The 22,348-nt window shown below is 33.7% G+C and overlaps 4 protein-coding genes across 4 annotated transcripts; all 4 read right to left on the bottom strand.

Moving 5' to 3' along the window:
• Nucleotides 1-714: 714 nt before the first annotated feature.
• On the bottom strand, nucleotides 715-6,300 carry Spg7 (SPG7 matrix AAA peptidase subunit, paraplegin). The gene is made up of 9 exons (XM_018549158.1): nucleotides 6,001-6,300; nucleotides 4,230-4,514; nucleotides 3,924-4,155; nucleotides 3,536-3,850; nucleotides 3,272-3,440; nucleotides 2,847-3,199; nucleotides 2,279-2,772; nucleotides 2,076-2,198; nucleotides 715-900 (listed from the first exon to the last, which is right to left on the bottom strand). The coding sequence occupies exons 1-9, from the start codon at nucleotides 6,298-6,300 to the stop codon at nucleotides 736-738; spliced, it is 2,436 nt and encodes an 811-aa protein (XP_018404660.1). The 3' UTR covers nucleotides 715-735.
• Nucleotides 6,301-7,375: 1,075 nt separating this feature from the next.
• On the bottom strand, nucleotides 7,376-8,535 carry LOC108781331 (HIG1 domain family member 1A, mitochondrial). Its single transcript, XM_018549270.1, has 3 exons — nucleotides 8,466-8,535; nucleotides 7,683-7,806; nucleotides 7,376-7,601 (listed from the first exon to the last, which is right to left on the bottom strand). The coding sequence occupies exons 2-3, from the start codon at nucleotides 7,771-7,773 to the stop codon at nucleotides 7,414-7,416; spliced, it is 279 nt and encodes a 92-aa protein (XP_018404772.1). The 5' UTR covers nucleotides 7,774-7,806; nucleotides 8,466-8,535; the 3' UTR covers nucleotides 7,376-7,413.
• Nucleotides 8,536-9,676: 1,141 nt separating this feature from the next.
• LOC108781368 (zinc finger CCCH domain-containing protein 13) lies at nucleotides 9,677-16,232 on the bottom strand. Its single transcript, XM_018549323.1, has 10 exons — nucleotides 15,730-16,232; nucleotides 15,224-15,299; nucleotides 14,661-15,061; nucleotides 12,242-14,410; nucleotides 11,631-11,939; nucleotides 11,054-11,396; nucleotides 10,810-10,976; nucleotides 10,139-10,422; nucleotides 9,952-10,066; nucleotides 9,677-9,814 (listed from the first exon to the last, which is right to left on the bottom strand). Exons 1-10 carry the CDS (start codon nucleotides 15,921-15,923, stop codon nucleotides 9,706-9,708), a joined length of 4,167 nt encoding a protein of 1,388 aa, XP_018404825.1. The 5' UTR covers nucleotides 15,924-16,232; the 3' UTR covers nucleotides 9,677-9,705.
• A 3,386-nt stretch (nucleotides 16,233-19,618) lies between these two features.
• On the bottom strand, nucleotides 19,619-22,079 carry REPTOR (repressed by TOR). The gene is made up of 5 exons (XM_018549248.1): nucleotides 21,312-22,079; nucleotides 20,711-21,118; nucleotides 20,078-20,569; nucleotides 19,882-20,004; nucleotides 19,619-19,713 (listed from the first exon to the last, which is right to left on the bottom strand). Exons 1-5 carry the CDS (start codon nucleotides 21,928-21,930, stop codon nucleotides 19,619-19,621), a joined length of 1,737 nt encoding a protein of 578 aa, XP_018404750.1. The 5' UTR covers nucleotides 21,931-22,079.
• Between the last annotated feature and the right edge of the window lie 269 nt (nucleotides 22,080-22,348).

Raw genomic sequence — 22,348 nt, 5'->3', positions numbered from 1 at the left:
GTTTTTTTCGAAATATAAATTTCATAATTAACCACATACAAACATCTTAAGATGCAATTTCTGTTACGCGACTACATGTGTTTGACATATACTTTTTTTTTTACATAAAAACCAATCAAGTGCAAGTACTTACGAGTATTTACTTTGCTGAATATTTAATTTTGTGGTTGTATCTCTAAAATTCACAAAAATGTGTTATAGCTCAAGACGTTTAATTATTTGTCATCATAAGGTATATCTTAGTTGTTCATAAACACAATGTATATATATATATTTAAAAAGAAAAGTATATGTATGTATTTTTATTGAAAAAAATAAGAAAGATGTACTAATGACTATACGAAGTGATTTAGATTTAACAATTTTTTAAATCTATATTTTCTATATTTTTCAACTATGTGTTATAATGAAATTTTTTATTTCTACTCATTGAAATAAAAATATAATTCTCCCATTTCAATGATATAATTTATTATCGCTATTTAAATTTAATTGTAGGTCACAGAAACTAGATGTGAGATGCATGATACACAAATAAAAAAGTATATACAGTATGTGTGTGTGTGTGTGTGTGTGTGTGTGCGCGTCGCGTGCGCGCGCTATATAATAAAAAAGGTATTTTACACAAATCCTATACATTTATCAAAAAATAGTTTAATATATTTAATATATTTCATCTTTTACTAATATATATATATATATATACAGAATATAAATATCTATATAAAAAATTTCTCATTCTGCGGGTTCTCTTTCTACCGAGGGGGATTCTCTAGCTGGATCAGAATTTTCAAATTCTGCTGGTTCTACAAGTCGCTTCTTTCCATAGGGTGGCGGTCCAATTAATTTTTCCACGTCATTATATGACAATGTTTCCTTCTTCAACAGAGCTTCCGCAAGCTGTGCTCAATAAAAATATTTAGTAAAACTACTGTTAGGGAATCTCTTCCACCTTAACTTTGACATAGCCATTATATCAAGGCCATAACCGATATTCAAAAGATTTCAGCAATCGCATGTTGTTTGTTTAAGTTTTAACAAAAATTTTTTAAATAGACCATGATTTTTAGTTGTTAATCTATGTGAAACTTCGCTTTACGTTTTTGTACGAATATGCATACCTTTTATTTTATATACTAAATTAATCTTTGTCTTATTAAATAAATGAATCTCTACAGTACACTAAATAAATCTATAATATAACACTAAAAATAATGAAAACTGAAAAGATTTATAGTCGGTTCTTATTTCAAGATCGTTTTAAGACGTTAATGCAGCCTTCTGATTGTGAGACCTCAAGACTGAGCTTAAAATGGTCTTTAATATAAGAACTAACTATGAATACCAGCCTAGATAAAACAAGAGCAAATATATCGTGTATTACAAATTGGTAGCAATTATAGTTGTATTACAAATTGGTATGCATTATAGTTTTACTATAACGATAATACATATTCAATCATATTCTTTTTGTTTAAATCACAATACATTTAAATTCCTATTATATTTTTGTAAATTATATCCTATTATATTTTTGTAAATTAAGTTATATTATGATATATAGGCAAGAGAAAGGATGAACTCCTTCCTCCCTCTGTAATCCTCCTCACCTGTATACGAATTAAAGTATATCACTGAGTATACGACATATAGGAGAGGGGTGAGAGAGAGAGAGAGAGAGAGAGAGAGAGAGAGAGAGAGAGAGAGAGCTTTGTTCTTGAGCTCTAGGTTTTACTAAAGATAAAAGATGGAGGGACAGGATCATTCTTCCTGGAGTTGTCTGAAGCTGTCCGGAGCCCAGTACTTGTGTATGAAACTAGATATATTTAATTTAATAGATATATTCAATAAACCTAGTATCAGAAAACTAATTTTGGAACTTCTTTTGTTAATAATTTTTTAGTAAACAATGAGCAATAGATAAAACCTTTTGAATGATATTCAAGATTGTAACCTTGACAACATATATCAACACGAATTGGAATTGATATATGTTGTCGAGGATTTATCAAATATTTTATTCATGCAAATTTATGTGATATTGTTTAATTATTATTCTAAATATATATACATACTGTGTCTAGTTTGTCTTTGTTATCCAAAAGTAACTGTCGAGTCCGTTCATATGCTTCGCCTATTATTCTTCTTACTTCGGCATCCATTAAATTTGCTAACTTTTTACTATATGGTTTTTTTTTCTAAAAAAAAAAAAAAAGATATTAAATATGGTACTCGCAAATATAATGAATAGAAAACTCAGAGAAATATTATCCTATACCGTGTTAGTATGTTCGTCGAAAGAAACTAAACCCACAGCTGGACTCATTCCAAATTGTTGGACCTGAAGATATGCCGTTTTTGTTACGGTCTTCAAATCATTTTCGGCGCCCGTCGAGATTTTATCAAATGTCACATATTCCGCAACTCTACCACCTAATGTCATACACATGCGTTCGAAGAGTTGCTCTTTACTATAGAGCTTCTGATCGGATTCAGTATATTGCGTAAATCCTAGTTTTAAATTTGTTCGTGGCACTATCGTTACTTTGAGCAAAGCATCAGTATGTTCCATTAACCATCCTACTAATGCATGACCAGCCTCGTGGTAAGCGACGATGCGTTTCGTAGACGGTGTTAATGGATTATTTCTTTTTGTCAAACCACCAATTGTTCTGTCAATCGCATATGTAAGATCGTTACTATCTACTTGTTTTTTCTTATCTCTCGCAGCATGTAGTGCGGCTTCATTACAAACATTTGCTATGTCAGCACCTGAAAAATTATTTATTCATGCAATTATTAAAATAATCTATATATAAATCTGTTTTTATAAATAAATGCAGTACCACTGAAACCGGGTGTAAGAAAAGCCAGGTATCTCGAATATTTCGAAGGTTCGTCTTCTAGAGATATTTTCTTTAAATGAGTCTCAAAGATCTGCTGTCTTTCCTCTAACGTAGGAAGATCTATTAAAATGTGTCGATCAAATCTGCCAGGTCTTAATAATGCCTTATCCAATACTTCCGCTCTATTCGTTGAGGCCAATATAATGACATTTTCTTTTGCTATCATTCCATCCATTTCGACTAAAAGTTGATTTAATGTTCGTTCAGATTCTCGGTCACCAATTCCGAGTGAGCTTTCTGAACGTTTTTTGCCAATTGCATCAATTTCATCGATGTATATAATACTTGGTGCTCTAAAAGGAATTAAAGTATCAAATATTAATTAAAGTATCATTGAAATAAACTTAAGAAAAAAATAGACAAACCTCTTTTTAGCTTCTTTAAACAAATGTCTGACTCGAGCAGCACCTAAACCACCGAATACCTCAATAAACTCGGAACCATTCATAGATAAGAAAGGAACACTCGCTTCAGTTGCCACAGCTTTAGCCAGTAATGTTTTACCACATCCAGGGGGTCCCAAAAGCAAAACGCCTGAAGATAGGATTATATTTTCAGAATTTAATTTTCTGGTATAAATTTAGAATGTTTTATTTGTATAAAAATGTGTGTGTGTTTGATGCACTTGCCTTGTGGTATTTTAGCGCCCAGTAATTTATAACGTTCTGGTTTTTTCAGATAATCAACAAACTCCATCACTTCTATTTTAGCTTCCTTTAATCCAGCTACATCCCCAAAACGTACTCCTTTACCCTTTCCCATCAACGGTTCGACTAGAGTAAATTTTGCTTGTTTCATTTGCGAAATAATTTCAAAAGGTTTAAAAGAGAAACGTTTTCTCACAAAACTAAAAGCAATTGCGGTTATCAACGCAATAAGTACAAGTCTTATAATACTCGCTATATATTCTATCTTCCTTTCATAAATTACTTGCACTCCTTGACCTAAAACATTTTATTAAAAGACGGTTAATTTAGTACATAATATTTGTTAATACTTTGCAAGCGATTTATTTACCTGCTTTTATGCCAAGATTTTTTTCCACCTTCCTCAGTTTTTCTTCAAAATTTTCAATATTTGGAACAGCCATATGATATCTCTTGTACAAGCTTCTCCTTCCTTTAATAATAGCACCATCATGTACCACAATTATAACATGATCAATTGTAGGATTTACAACAATCGCTTCAACTTCTCCTTTATTCAGCATGTCGTATACAAATTCATTCCAGGAGACAGAAGCTGCGGGCTATGCCACAACATTATAACACTTTATACTTCTTAAATAATTTCTGTGACAAATCATTATTAAAAAATACTTACTTCTGAATTTGAATACATTTCTATCTGGTATTTCAATGCAATTAAGGTAACATATAATAATATAAGCCACATGGAGAGCTTAGTGAGAACTGATTTTATATCTCCATTTTCGTCAGGCTTCTTGTTTGAATTTTCTGAGTCCGATTTCTTTGGTGATTGTTTATTGGAGTTACTACATGTAGTACTAAAATACCTAATATTAAATCTTGGAGAAAAGTTATATTTGCTACTGCACATCAATGTCGACTGCACAGCATGAAATTCTTTATAAATTTTCTTATAAGCCTAAAAATAAATCCAGTAAAATATTAATAGAAAGCTAGCAATTCGCAATCAAATTTTAACAGAATATTATATATTCTATTAGAATAGAATAGAATATGACAGATTGGCAGTTGTATCTGTATTAATACTTGTGTTCTAAAAACTGTAGACATAATCTCATCACAGATTATTAACAGAAACTAATCTATCATCTAGTTAATCATTTTAATAAAATATATTATTTAAATTATAAAATGACAGACATTGCTTGATATTTGTATTTAATTTGCCATCATATTTTATATTAGTAAATTTCACTACTTTTGTTGGATTTTTTCTGATAAAATTTGCAGTAGATACCTTATAAAATCCGTTTTCAAACAAATTTGACTATGTAGGAACATCTTATTAATAATTTTCTTTTCTGTCATATATTATATCTATATATAATATCAATATTATATCTATATAAAGATCAATTAGGCTGATTATTACTGGAATAGCTAAATTTATCAAAAATAGATTTTGAAAGTATATGTTAGAAATTTTGTCAATTAAATACTAAAAAAAAATATAAATGTAGAATATAATATATTGACCGTAGAAATGAGACAAACACTGTTCTTTTATTATCATTTAAATAATTCCATTTTAATATAGATGAAATGATGAATCAAATCTATTCAATTTTTGTTAATAATCTAATTAAATGATATTACAAGTTTGCTGTATTAATTAAACAAAAGTTTAAGAATGTTTTAGCTGTACAATATCAACTAATATCAACAAACATTAATAAAAAAATTTTTGTTATAAATATATTCTGAAACCAAATACAAAGAAATAATTTTCAACGTAATAATATATATATCTATATATATAAATAATTTAATAATAATTAAATTTTTTACAGCAGAATTATCATAGATAAGTTCTTTTTTGCTAAACTTTCACAGTTCATATTTCTTACCTTGAAAAAAAAAAGAGAAAAAATGAACCCTGTAAGATAAATTCAGCTGAAAAAAACAGGCTTTATATTTTGCTGTAGTTTTAGGTAAATAACATTAAAACAAGTAGATCCAAATAAACAAAAACATTTATTTAAATTTTATTAGCATATAAATTTAATTTCTAATGTTATAACCTTATCAAACTTGCAAGTAAGTACTATTAAATGCAATTTTACATAAGAACCAAAGCAAACAAAAAAAATTAAATGACTCACATCAATGAAAAAAATTGATACTCAATTTTTATATAGATATATACACGTAGTAATAGAACATTTTATTAAATTCTTATATTTTTGGTAATGCTATGAGATATTATATCTTTAAAAGTGAACACACACATGATCTATTGCAATATCTGAATAATCTACTGCCAATCCATTTCATATCGTGGACAGTTTGTTTAATGAGATAAATTAAAAATTAATTAGCTAAATAAATATAAAAATAAATAGAAATCGGAATAAAATATTGACACAAAACATGTTGATACTTACATGATAAGACATAGAAAGAAATAACCTATGAGCTCTATTGTTGTGCGCGTAACTCAAGTGTTTAACGTCGTAAACAAATTTTTCACTTGGAAAATAAATTCTTTTGGATGGGAAATTAAATATCCGACTTGGCATCATATAATATCGCTCTGAGTACCTTGTTAAGTACTGCATGATGCAAACTTTAAAGTACTTTTTAAAAACTACTTCAAATGCGAAGTCTGCATGGTCTGTTAAGGTGCCATCACATTGGGCAACAGCATCAGCATCGAACGTTGAGCATTGAACAATTGGGCGCATTCAGCAGAAAAGAGCGCTACACGAGCGCTCGCTATTATTGGTGTATTCTTTTAGATCATCCAATCAGAATTTTAAATCTGGAAGAATATACCAATAACAGCGAGCGCTCTCGTAGCGCTCTTTTCTGCTGAATGCGCCCATTGTTAAGCGGGGAGCACAGACTTTTGCATAACGCATAAACCATATACATAAAGAATTTGATTGGTCCATTGACTCATGCATAAGAAAATGGACCAATGAAATTTCTTATGCACATGCTTTATGCGTTATGCAAAAGTCTGTGCTCCCCGCTTTAGCTTACCAATTCGCCAAAAATAAATCACGTGATCAAAATTACTCATTGAGCAATTTTGTTGTAAACAACGAATAGCAAGCTCATACTAAAATCCTATATAACGGAGATGCGACGTTGAAGAGAATAGGCTTGATTGGTTGTTAAATCACGTGATTAGATGCCATTTAATTTCGGTACCGCACATAATTAGAAGGTGCAATCAAATTCACGCTGCAAATGCTCTGAAGCATTCTTTGATTGGTCAATTCGGAAAATTCTTTCTTCTGATTGGTCAATAAGGCTGGGTCCACACCTCGCTTTAAGAGGCCCTAAGCCGTAAAGAAATTGACCAATCATTGTTAAATGCGAGAAAAATAATTCTCTATAATTGATAAGAGAATCAACCAATCAAAATGCTTCTCTTCCGTGAAGTGAGAGAAAAAGGATTATGATTTGTTGATCTCTTATGCATCATGTATTATGCGTCCTGCAAAAGTGTGTGCTGCGGCCTTAATGGGTTGCGCTAGGTAATCTGTTCAATTTCGGTAGGAATGCTTATATTATTTTGCAAGAAAAAAAGAAAAGATAAACGCTATTGTAACTAGCTGTATCAGGCTTGATAAAGTATCACTTGCCATTCTCAATGGTTCAGTATATTTGAAGAAATTATCATTTTCGTAAAAATTAATAATGTTATTAGAAATATAATTTAAGTCGGTAAAGCTTGTAATAAAATAATTACATTTATTACATTTTTAAATAAATATAAGGACAATATACTTTTTATTTTTCTAATTCCTATTTTTGAAACAGTTAAGCTATTAATCTAGCATTAAGCATTATGGTTCTTTTTCATCATGTAAAATATACTTCTTTATCATGTGGTATCCCATTCCTATCGTCAAGCAAGCTATTGCTGTTCCTTGTGCCACAACTCGGAGTTGTAGTAAATATAATTGTGTAGATATTTTTTTCTTCCTAAAACCATAAGCACCATAGCCACAGATACCTGCTAAACTTATCAAACCTATTTAGAAAACAATACATGTATTAGATATTAATGACAAATATATTTACATTTTATGTGCTTTAAAAATAGCTGACATACTTGCAACAAGAAACGGTGATTTTCGTCCTTTTTCCATCAATCTCTCTGACAAAGTTTGATCTATTATTGTATCATTATCAGTAGTAGCCATTTTAAAAAAATGTGGTAATTAATATCTGCTAACCTGAAAATTGTGTAATATTAATTCTGGGTCTTAATTTAGTTGTAAAAATTATTTAGATTAAAAAAGTTGTGAAGGTAAAACATGAATTATTAAAAAGCGGCTGAGAATCCTTCATATACTTTGCGATTGCAGGAGGAGAAAGAGGACGAATTCACGACAATCACAATTATCGCAATTATCGCAAAGTACATATATATGTATACGTGCGAAAGATTCTCGCTCTGCTACCACCATAAAAAAAACTATGCCAATCTTTTCTTTTTTTTGTATTAAAGCTCTGTTTTCTGTGACTGAACTAGTGTATATATACTATGCATTTTTGGAATTTAAAATGAGATAGATTTGATATTTGTCGAAAGCGAATTCTAGTGCAGATTAGTGCAGGAACAGAAAATGGTTCACATCTTGCTTTGCGTGCCAAGTTGGAAACCCACAAATGATTCCATATGAATAGCAAGAATAAAAAAAGATTTTTTTTTTTATTGCTGTGACAGATTTCCTAACCTGAATAATCTCGGCAACTTTAATAATTAATATCTTAGTTCATAGGGTGAAGAGACACTTTTTTCTGTCACATTCGTTTATTTCACAATAAAACATGTCGATTGATATATTTTTTATTTAATTTTATAGTTATACATATTAAACTGAACAATTACCGGAGTTATCTTGCACAGTGGATCAATACTTCTAGTCTAGACTGCGTTCGGGAACGTTATGTTATCTACAATCTACATATATATATGTATATCGTTTTATCCTAATTGTTGCTACCCAATGTTGAACAAGGATATGATACTAGAGGACACCTAACCAGAGTCGAGTGACGTTTTCGAACACATCTAGTTCTTTTTATCGAAATGGCTCCCGCCAACCACAAATGCTGACCTCTATCTCTATTCAACATACCCCAAGCAGAAAGCCCCAAGTAATCGTATTAAAAATTTAAATTTTTATTTATTAAATATTGTTGATATATATCTATCAATACTTACCAAAAGAGATTGCATATGCAATTATTCATTAATAACTAAATAATAAACGACATGTATAAATAACATAATAAAACATTAATTTTTTAAATTAGAGAGTATGTAATTGTTTTAGCTATAAGAAATATTTAAGCTGGCGGCATGCAATATCTGTTTTTTTCTGCTGGATTCCTAGTTTGATTAGAATCTCGCTATTTATTGGCTGCGACATCGGCGATGTCAACGTCGTAACCAATACGGCTTCTCGCCGCCTTTATTAACAGTGATAAGAGAGAGAGAGAGAGAGAGAGAGAGAGAGAGTAGAGAGAGAGAGAGAGAGAGAGAGAGAGAGAGAGAGAGAGAGAACGTTTCAAGTGGTGTCTTTGTCCTTTTCGAAGTTATACTGCGCATGTGCAGTAAACAGTAGTGGGGGCTCCCATTAAAAGTTAAATTAATAATATGCGTAGCACGTATGTACTAAATCTCAATTATAGTTGTGTTTAATATTTAGAACATAACTAGCCTCATTCTAGGGTACGCGGAATGTTTTAAAAAGTTTTATACTACAATTGCACGTACGCATACTGGAGCAATACAGGGTAGCGTGAGTAGTGACAAGGTGTTACTTTGCAACAAAATATAATATAAAAATTTTTTAAATATAAATCTTCATTTTCAAAGCATAATTTTGAAGTTTAACAACATATTTGTGCATCTTGTATATTTTCCAATAATTGTGTTTTTAAATTTGTCTCGATCACAAATATTAATACATAATGTACATTCTATTTAATAAAATAATTTAAATTTTTGTTGTTTACTACTTGTGCTGTATCCCACACACATTTTATATGTATTATATACTTTATATGCATAAATATTACAAGAACACAATGATTACTAATAATTTTATATACAAATCTTATTTTTATATTACTTGCTGTAATAAACATTTCGCTTCTTCGTACAAAGCAGTACTTGGCTTTAATGTTTCCCAATCGTAGTCCACATCTTCATCATAATTTGCATTATTATTTCTACGACACAATTTTATTTTATTAATGATTACACATTGTTAAACTTTATAATATAACTAATTGACGTTTATAATTTATAATGCACATAATTTAAAATAAATTGCACTTTTAAATATAAGAATAATTTAAAATCTTACCTATACAAAGTATCATCTACAGAATGCATTGCGCCGTTACCTAAATCTCGAAGTAACCGATTTCGCGCGAGCGCTGTGTGCATTAGCGCAATATCATTCAGCAAAAATTTATGATCTATAAAAATTTTTTAATTATTTATTTATACAGAGACCTATTTCTGACTTTAATAAAATTATTGAAACTTACCATTCTTCTCATACTTTTTTACCAGCTTTTTCATGAAATCTTCACCCGCATATTTCTTAGATATACCGATTCTATAAAAAATAGCTTTACACTGCCATCGATTCTCCGCAGAGTCTTGATTGGACGGAACTATTCTCCTTGCTTGCGTTTCCTTCACAAGAGATTCCCAATCGACTCCTAAGGCATCACCTAGTCCTTTTCCACTCGTTTTGATGTCCTCCTCTAACTCACCATCAGAAATTTCTTCAAAGTCCATAGTCTCCATATTATCGTCTTCCATATTCCTTAGTACAATAGAGAGAGTCAGATATAAAATTTGATGTTTTAGATATAAAATTAGAGCGTTCGCGTAAATAAAGCAATCTGAATAAAAAGAATTAAAATTTTTTAAAGATAATCGCATATTTTTCTATTACAAACTACGAACAGAATATCAAACAAACAATAATAATGATTTATTATAATCGTATAATATGAACACACAATAAGTAAGAAGTAATGCTTGTACCGGTTGAAACTTGATCTCAAAAGTGCTCTAAATAATTTCATATGAAAATATACCACCCACATTTGTAGTATTTCGAATTGAGCGCCGAATTAATTTTAATATCAAATATTTTCCTTAACAGAAACATTTTATCTCTTAACATTTTATAATCTATATATCTTACTTCAATGATACTGTATCGGCATTATCCTTGGATTTTGAACTGAAAATAGTTTCTTCTGCAGGTTCTTTTGGAGATAATTGAACTGGCTCTTGTACTGTTGACTGCGCATCACGATGAGCAGCATCCGATGCTTTCTTATTTATTCGCGTCTTATTATTTTCCATATCCTGTTGAAAAATTATATATAAAAGTGTAAATATCACATTTCGAAACAAACAAAAAAATAAAAATATAAGATATGTACTGTAGCATCTTCTTCCATATTCAATATATCATCAGGATCATCGCTGATATCACTCAAGTCGCTCTCGGTATGAAGGGTCTGTAAAGACTCATCGACAATGGGACGCTTTGGTTCTATCGCAACAGGTTCCTTAATTTCGGGTTTATCTTTTTGCTGATTCTTCTTTTGGAAATTATCCGTAGACTTTTCTCTAGTAGTTGTGCACAATCTACCTTCAGCAAGTTCCATCAATTTCTTGTTAATAGGTTCTTCTTTCATACTACCATAAATAGCAGCTTGCTTAGCAGAAGGATGAATCACTGGCTCTTCTCTTGTTTCCGGCGCATTATACGATCGTCTTTTGCTATAAGAATTATTTTCAATTAACATGCTTTGATACTAATAGAGAGTGAGGCATCTAAAACACGTTCCCCTTGAAACCGTTCCACTTTCATCTGAAACATTCTTTCGTATCATCAAAAACAAGCCAGTTATTTAGGTGACCTGTTTTAGATGCCTCATCCCGTATGATACAAACATATACATACTATAATTATTTTTATTTTAATCTTGTAAGACGGTAAGACTTTATGTTTACCTATGTTGTGTAGATTCTCCGTGCTCCAAGTCCTTCGAACGATCGTTTCTATAATGCGATCGAACGTGAACGTTCTGATTATCCCATTTCCGTGCATCATTAGGCTTCCAGTCGTTTATAGTATTATCATATCTGGAATTCCACTCGTCGTCATGTATTTCCGAACGAGGAAGACTATCTCTGTTTTCCCATAATGGTCTATTGCGCCATTCCCTTTCTTCCCATTCTACCGCCTGATAATTACGGTCTCGACCGTGTTCCACATCACGGTGATGTCCTTCCCAATTATCGTTAGGAACAGTTTCATCTCTAAAATAGAAAATAATTAATAATAAGAGCAAAACTTCAGTAATATGAAAAAAAAGAAATAGAAAAATTTATAATTGTAAGATATTATCACAACATATAAAATGTTTCAGATCTGATAAAAAATTATCTGTTAGAATAGAATAATACTATCTTAGTGAAAGAATAACACATAGAAAATTAAATTAAATTAAATATTCTCAAAAAGTATAATTCAATATTATTTCGAACTAACTTTTAGAAAAAGAGAGAGAGAGAGAAAGAGAGAATATTTCTATAGTTTATATTAGTACGTTAATTATTACCTGATACTAGCTCCACCACTTCTCATCTTATCGCCAGGATACAGAGGATGTCGATGATGATGGTGATGATGACGATGATCATCGAAGGATGGTCGCTCTGTAGTTTGAATCACATATCTCGCTTTTTCTCTGGATCTCTCGTCGCGAGCAACGCGTCTCTCTTCAAAGGGACTGTCAAACCTTCTTCCCTCGATAGTTTTTCTTCTGTCATCCTCATGAATGTGAGCGTGATCCCGATACTCAACGTGTGGAGCCGATTCCTCCTGCTCCTCCCACTGCTCCGGCAATCTGCCGTAGTTCCTACCAAAGTTCCTGTCCACCTCCATGGTACGTCGCGGACTGTTTGCATCCCGACGATCCACTATCCGGTTGATTTTGCTCGGAATGCGATTCGATTCAATTCGTGCCTGATCCTTTCTACTACTGTGCTCTGACGTATGACCCCGTTCATATCTCACACCGAACCTTCTGTGCCTATCTCTGTCATAGTGACCGTCCACCATGTCTATAAGATGATCGCGAGACGATAGAGAGGGTGTCACAGCTACTACTGATGAGGAAGATGAAGCCGGAGGTATTTTTACGGGCGGTAACGTCGCTGTTGACTGAACACTCGACGACGTCGCGGCGTGCCCACTCTTCTCGTGCAAGGCTGTACGATCTAAAGACGTTTCCCGAAAGCGATCCATGCGATCCCGAGGTGAATTGACAGTCGACTTGCCGCGACTTGACGATACGTCCTTCTCGGCAATGCTATTTCTTTCGTATCTTCCATCCAGTCGTGACTGCGTGGAGTTCCGTTCACGCTCGGCGAGAGCTTTCGTTTCAGAACGTTCCCGTTCACGTTCGTTTCTATTTCGTTCGCGAGTCCCGCTGTTCTTTTCAAACGACACATCCTTACCTAGGGGTCTTTCCTTGATTCTGTTATTGTAACGTGAACCCTTATCCGCCGATAGGCTCAATGTCGCGGGTGGAATTACCGTAGACACATCCCTTTCTCGTGATTTTATAGACTTCTCTCTTTCTCGGTCCCGATCGCGATCTCGATCTCGTATTTCACGATCTCTTTCCCGCTCGCGATCACGTTCCCGTTCTCGTTCACGATCTCTATCTCTCTCTCTGTCGCGTTCGCGTTCCCTTTCTCGATCCCGATCCCGATCACGATCACGCTCGCGCTGTCTTTCATTTCGACAACGCTCTTGAGATTCATCCTTATCCTTGTCGCGCTGAGGTTCTTGGCGTTGATCACGAGTCAATCTCGAGGGTCGCTCGTCTCTCACCTCCTTCTCACGCTGACGCTCACGGCTTTTCTGTTGCGTCTTATCATCAAAATTGTCCTTATTTGTGTTGTTCCTTCGATAGCTGTCGTCTTGACTCGAAGTCATTGTTTGTTTTGCTTTACCGGAAGACGTCTGCTCGTTTTTTCTCGCATCATCTCGTTCTTTGCTTTTATCTCTCTTGTGCGCGTCGCGATCTTTTTTCTCTGCATCTCTCACGCGACTTGACGAGTTGCCTTGCTTCTCCGTATTCTTCGCCGGGGTAAGATCGCGTCTCCTCGATGGCGTTCGACTACGTTGTATTTTTGATGACGCATTCTCTTTGACGTGTTGGTACTTGGATGACCGCTCCGATGATGGCGGCGGTGGCGGCGGCGTACGTGAACGGACATCCTTCTCCTTGCACTTGGACCTCAACCGATCGTCGGATTTGTTTTTTTCGTCAATAGCGCGGTTCTTTTCTTTCTCCTGTTGCTCTTTGATTTTATCGAATGACTTGCACTTGACAGCGTCTTTGGACAGACACTCGTCCACATCACGTACCTTCTTGTAATGCCTGCTGTCCTCCTTGTCCACTTCTCGATTATTCTTTATCGCTTTCGGAGATTCGCTCCTGTTTCTTTCCCGGATTTTGCTGGATGATGCGTGATGCGCGACAGAAACTTGCGAGCCCAACGTTGTGGTCACTGCAGACGTGACTCCACTCGTAGATCCCTGCTGCACCACAGGTGATCTAGTGCGCAACGAGCTGGGGTGTTTTCTGGATACAGACGACGGAGCATACTTCTTGATTGATCTCGTAGTAAGATCTTTCTTTGTGGAATTGTCGAGTTTGCGTTTCTTCTTGTTGACGGTTTTGTCGTTTCTCGTTCCTAGTCTCTTGAGTTTCAATCTGTAAGGATTGAGATCCTAATTTGTTTGCTTATATATAAATACTGGTGATTACATATTCATATGTTATAAAGTATAAAGGATATTAATAGTGTTTTCAATCCAAGCTGGTTTGTACTGATTTGGGTTGGATAACGTTCTACTATTAGTTGATGTTACATGTTCTACCAATAGAAGAGCCATACATCATTAATTCAACCCAGGTTGGTGCAAACCCGCTCGGATCAAATACGCTATAGATAAGTATTTACTTTTTCTTTCTTTCTTTATCTTCATTGTAATCAGCAGAAATACTATGATGTCTTTTAGTCTTGATTTTTTTGATTTTCTTATGCGAGTCCGACGTGGACGTAGAAGAGGAGTCTTCGCTGCTGGAGCTGCTGCTACTGCTAGACGTGCTGGATGTGCGCGAACTAGAGGAGGAGCTCATCGCTTTTTTCTTCTGCCTTACTTTATCTTTGCCATGTACTTCTTTGTCTTTCTTCATTTGTAATTTTAATTCCCGTTGTAGGAGTTGCCGCCGTTTCTCCAACACCTTCTCGTCCTCGTACTCGAGATCTTTCTGATTCCACTCTTCTATATTTAAATCTGGGCTATGCGACGGCTTTTTCACAATTTTTGATGTGAGCCGTTTGAAGGGATCCTCAATGAGCTGCAATATCGAAAAGATAAAAAAGAATTCTTGACTTTTTAGTTTATAATCAATCGCGTCAATTTTTACTCTTGTCAATTATATTGCAATGCTGGACACACTATATGTATATGCATATCAAATAAAATTCTTATCAAATAGAAAAATATGACATGAGCTTACCCCAGATGTACCTGCGATCGCATTATCTTTCTTAGCACGCTTGGATGGACTTATCAAGGTATGTGTGTTTGCGTATCTAATTAATAAATAAAAGAAATGAGAATTAATAAAAAATGAAATTTTAAATCAGAAATCAGATCTTTATAAGAAATTAGCCTTTGGATTATATCATATTACGCAAAATAAATGAAATTATTAGATCAACGAAAAATAGCTGTTTGAATGAATATTGGAGAAAATATAAAACTATCGTAGATTCAGCTCATTTTAATGCTAATTTCAGTTAATAATAAATCGTAAAATATTAATATATTAATTATTATTATTATTAATGTAAAAATTAACTATATATTACAAGAATTCTTCTTACTATCGTCTTTACGTTATAATGCGAAATATTGTTTTTTTTTTTTATGTGCAAGTGTAAAATCTTGCAACGATCAACTAGCCGTCTATATTACTGTGCACTTCGGCAATAGATTATGACAAACGAATCGAGCACTCACTTGCAACTCTTTCCGTAGGAACAACTACCGTTGAGGGCCCAATTTCTGCAATAATCCGATGTATTTTGAGCGGCGGCGGTGGCGGCGATCGCTGGTTTGGTGCCCAACCTCTCAAACACACTCGGCCGTCGTGAAGAGTCTGTATTACATTTCGTAGGGTCAGCCGTTATTTTCCTTATGTTTGGTTTTGACATATTATCACCATAAAGCACTCGTATTCTCACAATGGAAGCGCATAACTGCGAGCATGCAGGCGTTTACGTGCCGTGCAAAACCGTCATTGATCGTCACGCGGCAATGCGACTTGGATCTCTCGGCTTCCGCCGTCAGCGCACAATCGGCACGATACAATAATATCAATACATGCGAGAAGGAGAAAGGTATCTTCACGCTGCGCTCGAAAATCGGAATATCTTAGGAATATCCCCTTCCCTAATTACATTTCACAGCTTGTATTTGACATTCGATCGGCCGTCGGTAACGAGATCGGAGTAGATCGGAGTCAATCGAAATCGGCTGAAATCCAAAACTCCACGGAGTCTATATTGGAGTCTTTATAAAGTTCTGTGTTCCACACGGAACTCTGCTAGAACCTAGAACTCGGTCCGATTATCGGACCGAGAAATGTGTAGCCAATCAACTTACCGTTTTTCCGTAAAAACCATATTATACATGTTGGGATTGGCTATAGATTTCTGAATCCAAGAACTCGGACTGATCAGTTCTAGCACTGTGGACATAGAATTATAAACTTAACACAATGAATCACTTCATTCTTGTTTAACGTAAGCAGACAACAAAGATGTGTAATATGATTCACTGTGTTATACAAGTGGCTATGTTCCGTTGCACGCATAATGCACATGAGATATCATTTTATTCTTGTTGTTCACCAATGTTAAACAAGGATGAGATGATCACTGTGTCGCTTGTTGGAAAGCATACACTATTTATACTGCGGTAACTAGAGTAGACGTCTGATTAAACCAATCTCATTGCTAATTAGTTTTCTTATAAGTGTTTAATTCTCTTTATAATGAATGTTTCGTTCAATTTGAATATTAAGTTTCCGATATCTTTTCAAGTGACATATAGTTAAACTATATAGGCCATAGAGGGAGAGATGCTCATATATATTTAAGAGTAATAATAAATCATAAACTTTTAATATCATATATATTATACGAGCGACTCAAGTTAAATTTTGGTATTCGCGTACATTTACACAAGACTGTCAAACTTTAAAAAGTTTTTTATATATAATTTCCATTAAAACACTATTTATCTGCAAAGAATCTGAAATATTCGAAAGTTTTAAGAAGATCGATCCAAATTTTTCGATCAATATTTTGTCTTAAAAATGTGTATCTACATTTAATATATAATTATAAAACTCGACTCGCGCATTTATATACCGTAATGTTGCAATAATGTTGTTAAATTGTTCTGTTTTTTATGGATATTTATGTTATATGCCAATTACTTTCATCTCAATTTTGATCAATTTGCAAAAATAGACAAAGCGTTCGCTTGCCATCTATCGTTATATTATGTATTCAAATCAGAAAATACGCGGAAATCGGATGACTTAACGCTACAATCACGTCGAATCATACCAATTAAATGAGAATGACCGATCAGATGCGTCCGATGACTAATAACCATGGAATAGTGTATTGTTTCTTTCATGGAATTTTGCTTTTTACAACACAAATATTCATATATATACATTTATATTATACATTTCATTTACATTAATTAAATTGATTAAATTTAGTTAATACCTTTTCTTCCTTCCTTGTGTATTAAACCCACCTTTTGTATTATATTAAATTTCATTGATTTTGCACATTACATATAATATATCTTACATTAAAAAAAAAAAAAACATTTTAAACATATTATCTTTAGAATAATTATATAATGAAAGGTCTGCTTGCCGTTCGCATGTGTTTTTTTATTAGAATAAAAATAATTCAATCATCATTACATATTCTAATCAGTTTATCCTCGGGTCGTTTGCCGCAACTCGATTAGCACGATTAACGTCAGGAATGCACTCGCACGCTAATTGCAATTTTATATCTTACACTGACCCGCGCGATAACAAAGAGTTGTGCGCACTTATCCTCACTTTTTGATGAATTACGCAGGGAGTGCGATTGGAGGCAACGAATGCGTGAGCGAGCGAGTGAGCGAACGAACACAAGCACTCATCATAAAATCGGGGTCGTCGTTCAAAACAATAAAGTGGCGCTTTTCGCACAAACGCACGTATTGCACACCATAAAAAAAAAAGAAATATTATTATTATTATATTATTATTATTATTATTATACGCAACATTTCCCGCATACTTGTAATTATGGTGATATCGAAGTGACGTCTCGTGCTATACTGATATTACATCCATTAATTTTTGCCGATGTTACATATACAACGAATGAAACCTACGGTGATACCCCGCATAACAATAAATTAGACTGCATAACGATTCAATAAGGATTATACAATATCTGTATTTATATATGTATGTAATCATATGACTATATATCCACACGGTTTTTATTTCTTTCATAACTATGATCTTCAGCGCAACTTTACATACAAAAATCGATTAAAAAAATATTAGTACGAATATATAATATGAATTAACATCTTGCATATTTAAAATATATGTATGTGTATATTAGTGATTAGCAAAATATAATTCTAATCGCGGCGTACAATCGCTCTAAACAATCGTTGGATAGATTATTTAGAAGAGATGTAGACGCTACAGAAGAGTCGTATATGCTTCGCTATATTCGTTCTCTCTTCTAAAATTCTAAAGCAATGCTATTCCACCTCGCGCCACGATTACAATCTTTCCACATACATTATTATTGTATTTTATCTTTAATCCAAATATATATGTACGTAGGTATAGCGTTTCGTTCTGAGGTAGATCGAGTCAGCAAACAGCAAACAACTATATAATTCAAAGCTCATTTCTAAGTGCATCTAATGCACATTCTAAATCTTTTACAATTATGATTAGAACTACATCGTCGTCTGAACATTAAAAAAAAAAAAAAAAGATCATCAATGTCAATTCTTAGTACTGTTGCATCAGCCGCCATCAACAATTCCGAAACCTTGATCATTAGTAATTAAGTAAAAATTGAATCATATCTATTCGGAAAAAATCGTTAATATTTTGAATATTTTTGAAAAAATATTAATTAAATTTAACATAGCAGTTTTACCGTTCTAAGGCCAAAAAGTTCTGCTGTGTGGTACACATTAAATGTAATTTAAAGATTAAATTTAATATCACACAACGTGTGCAACGTTGATTGATAATGGACATTGATGATATCATCTCTCTTTAATATGTTATAATTAAGTGACATTCGGCACTTTTTTCTTTGCACTTTCATCAGGATATATAACCGTTCTTCTTTTTAATCAAATGATAGTTTTGCAGTTAATTTGTAAAAAAAATGATATCCTTTGTTTGCATAAATACATTACTGAGACTATCATACGTGATGCATGAAAAATGTTATATACATATTGACCAATATATACAGTAGGTGAAAGCGCAGATACTTTTGTAAAAAGAAAAAAAAATTAACGATTTGAAAATCTAAAAGATAAACCAATACGTATGTCAAGGTTTCGTTTCTTATTTATATCAGTAAATACTTTCGGAAATATAACGTATACAATATATGTTAATTAACCAATAAGTTAACTGTAAATCTTCTTTTTGAAGCATTTAACAGCAACTTTAAAGATAAAAAGCAATATTACCCTACATGTGTGTATAGACATAACATATTTTTCTAAATATATATATACACGCGTAGACATAAGATTTATAGGAAAATGATTCGTTATAATATTAAAAATTATCGATACCACCGTCAGGAATACCGGCTCTAACATTCTCCAACACTTTGTTCACAAAATCTGTTGAATAATTTGCTATTCGCATTTCTGTAATCAGATGTATATATATATTAAATTATTTACATACATATTAAAATAATAATAATTTATATGTGTATACTTATTGTATATTTTATCTGTATGTCATACCCATGACATTTTATTTAGGAAAGTATATATTATATATATATGTATATATAAATTGATATTACTCACTGGTAGCTAGCTTGCAACATTTTTCCATTTGTCGTGTAAGTTCTTCTTGAGTGTCAGGATCAGATTCAGCTAATTTAGCAGCAAGTGTATGTTTAGCTTGTGATATACCATGTATAAGACGTCCTAAAAAATAATTCGTTTTTCTTAATATGTTCGAAATAAAATATGTTTCAATACATTTCAACGTTTACTCAACTGTGTTCTGTTTCAAGTCCATGCAGCTTTATCTTATTTGCTTCATGTTGAGCCTTTTTCTTTAAACGGCATGCTCGTGAAGCTAGTTTATTTTTTTCTTTACGCGTCTTCGGTCTTGCCGGGAAAGGTAATTCTGAAACAGGTGTCATATCATTTATAATGCGATTTAATTTATCTAGTTCTCGTCCGATGTTATGGAGCTTGCGAGGATTTGGTGTAAGATCGTTCCCGTCGCCTTTCCGTGCCTTTCCACTATGTTTAATTCCTCTAAGAGCACAATGAGGACTAAATACTGGATCAGTTGCTTCGTTCAAGACGTGTGGATCTTCTAAACGCGCTCGTGCGATTAATCGCTGTCCTTTTGGTCCCTTCGCTTGAACGTTATATTGCCAGAAGAATCTTTCTTTTTTGCTATGCCTTTCCTTTCCCAATTCTGTAGTTCCTGTTCCTACTCTGTTATTACTTTGTTCTTCGCCGTCGCTTCCACCTGTATCTGATAAATAAACGATGATTTATATAACTACATTTTCACTTCTCTCTCTTTTGATTTACAAAACGTTCAATAAACATAAGATTAATTTGATTATGACTATATTATATATGTATATTTTTTATTATATGTACATATATATACCATTATCACTGCTGTAGTCATCATAGTGATCACTATCATCATCACTATCTTCATAACCTTCATCATGGCTAAGAGGATCAATATATAGTGGATCTGGACTAAGAGCACCTCCAGTACTTAGGCTACTCGTCGATCCTGCTTCTACCAAGCTACCAGTACTCAAGAGATGTTGTCGTGGTTCCCTGTGGGACCAGATTTGATCCAAATGTCCCATTGTCTGCGTCGGTGCAGACATAGACAGTCTCGAAATTTTAGGTTTACCACCTATCGTAGAAATATTATCAGCCTGTTGAGATATTGGATTAAATGGATTTTCACCTCTTTTCATAAGTAGCTCGTGTAGAGTCGACGAGCCAATGGGCCGAACTACAGGATGTGGCGAAGTCGATGAGCTTGCTGTTGAACTACCTGAATGAATTATAATACATTATCGTTCTTATCAACAAACAGCAACAACAAATCATAAAAATACAAATATAAATCATGAAGGGCACAATACTAATATTATCTAATTGTTTTTGCTGTTACATGTAAAAGAAATTTGTGTTATTGTTTAATGTTATTGTTATAAAGAAGATGAAATACATTTGTTTGAACATACCTGCAACATTACTAGTGCCTGGACTAGGAAACGCAGTGGGACTAACAGCTTCAGCATTATCCACGACACTTGAATCTCTATTTAAATTAAAGCCACATGTATTTGTATATGTGGGACAACTACGGTGAGTTACTCCAGATTGAGGAAAACTACTTGGCGCAAATCCTATGCTACTACTAAACAGAGAGCCAGTCAACGGAGGGGCATATTCCATTTTAATTGGTTGTACCCGTTCTTCAGGTAATAACAAATCATCAAAATTTAAATCTCCCAGCAAGGTATCGTCGTTGGCGTTCAATTCAGCCAGAGTTGGACCTTGTATAAGTTCAGCTTTGTCCACCTGAAATATGTCGTCCTCGTCCATCTTGAAGGAGATATCCATCTGATCTGGATCCATTTTAAAGGGATACTCCATTTGCTCTGCCCTTATATCCCATCCTGAGGATACCGCCAGAGGAGACGGAGAGAACTGATCATAAGTTCCTCGCGTGGTACCTCTGTGTCCACCTGGTATCGGCACAGATGCCGACGCTGAACTCATCTCCTGGCCAGGTTCCTGCTTCACTACGCTATCCATCGTGCTGGGTAGCGAAAAGTCGCTATAATTGGAGTCATCCATCAGCTACTTGGAGTGTGTCAACGAAAAACGGCAGAGAACGTAAGACGTACACGCCTTGAATAATCGAGCACGCTACAGCAACGTCAATAATTATATCTCTGAAAATTGTTTGCACGAAACACAAAAGTTTTCTGAACAAAATAAATCGTTCAAGCTCGATCTATTCGTCGTTTGACTTCGGATGTATCAGAGATGAATATCGTTGCAGACGAAAACGATCGTTATTACAGCGTGTTGTTACAGCGGAACGATAACAACAACAAGAGAGAGAGAGAGAGAGAGAGAGAGAGAAAACGCGCGCGACTTATCGCTCGCTGAGCAAGTTGCATCGTTTACAGATTTTACTGATTTTAATTACTCCACTCTTCGTATCGCTCCATCGATTCGCTAGTGATTCGCGGTGATTCGCAGCCTCGCG

The sequence above is a fragment of the Cyphomyrmex costatus genome, unplaced genomic scaffold (assembly GCF_001594065.2).
Source record: "Cyphomyrmex costatus isolate MS0001 unplaced genomic scaffold, Ccosl1.0 scaffold8, whole genome shotgun sequence".
Lineage (NCBI taxonomy): Eukaryota > Metazoa > Arthropoda > Insecta > Hymenoptera > Formicidae > Cyphomyrmex > Cyphomyrmex costatus.
Note: the sequence above shows the minus strand (reverse complement) of the source record. Positions and strands in the feature narration are given on the sequence as shown.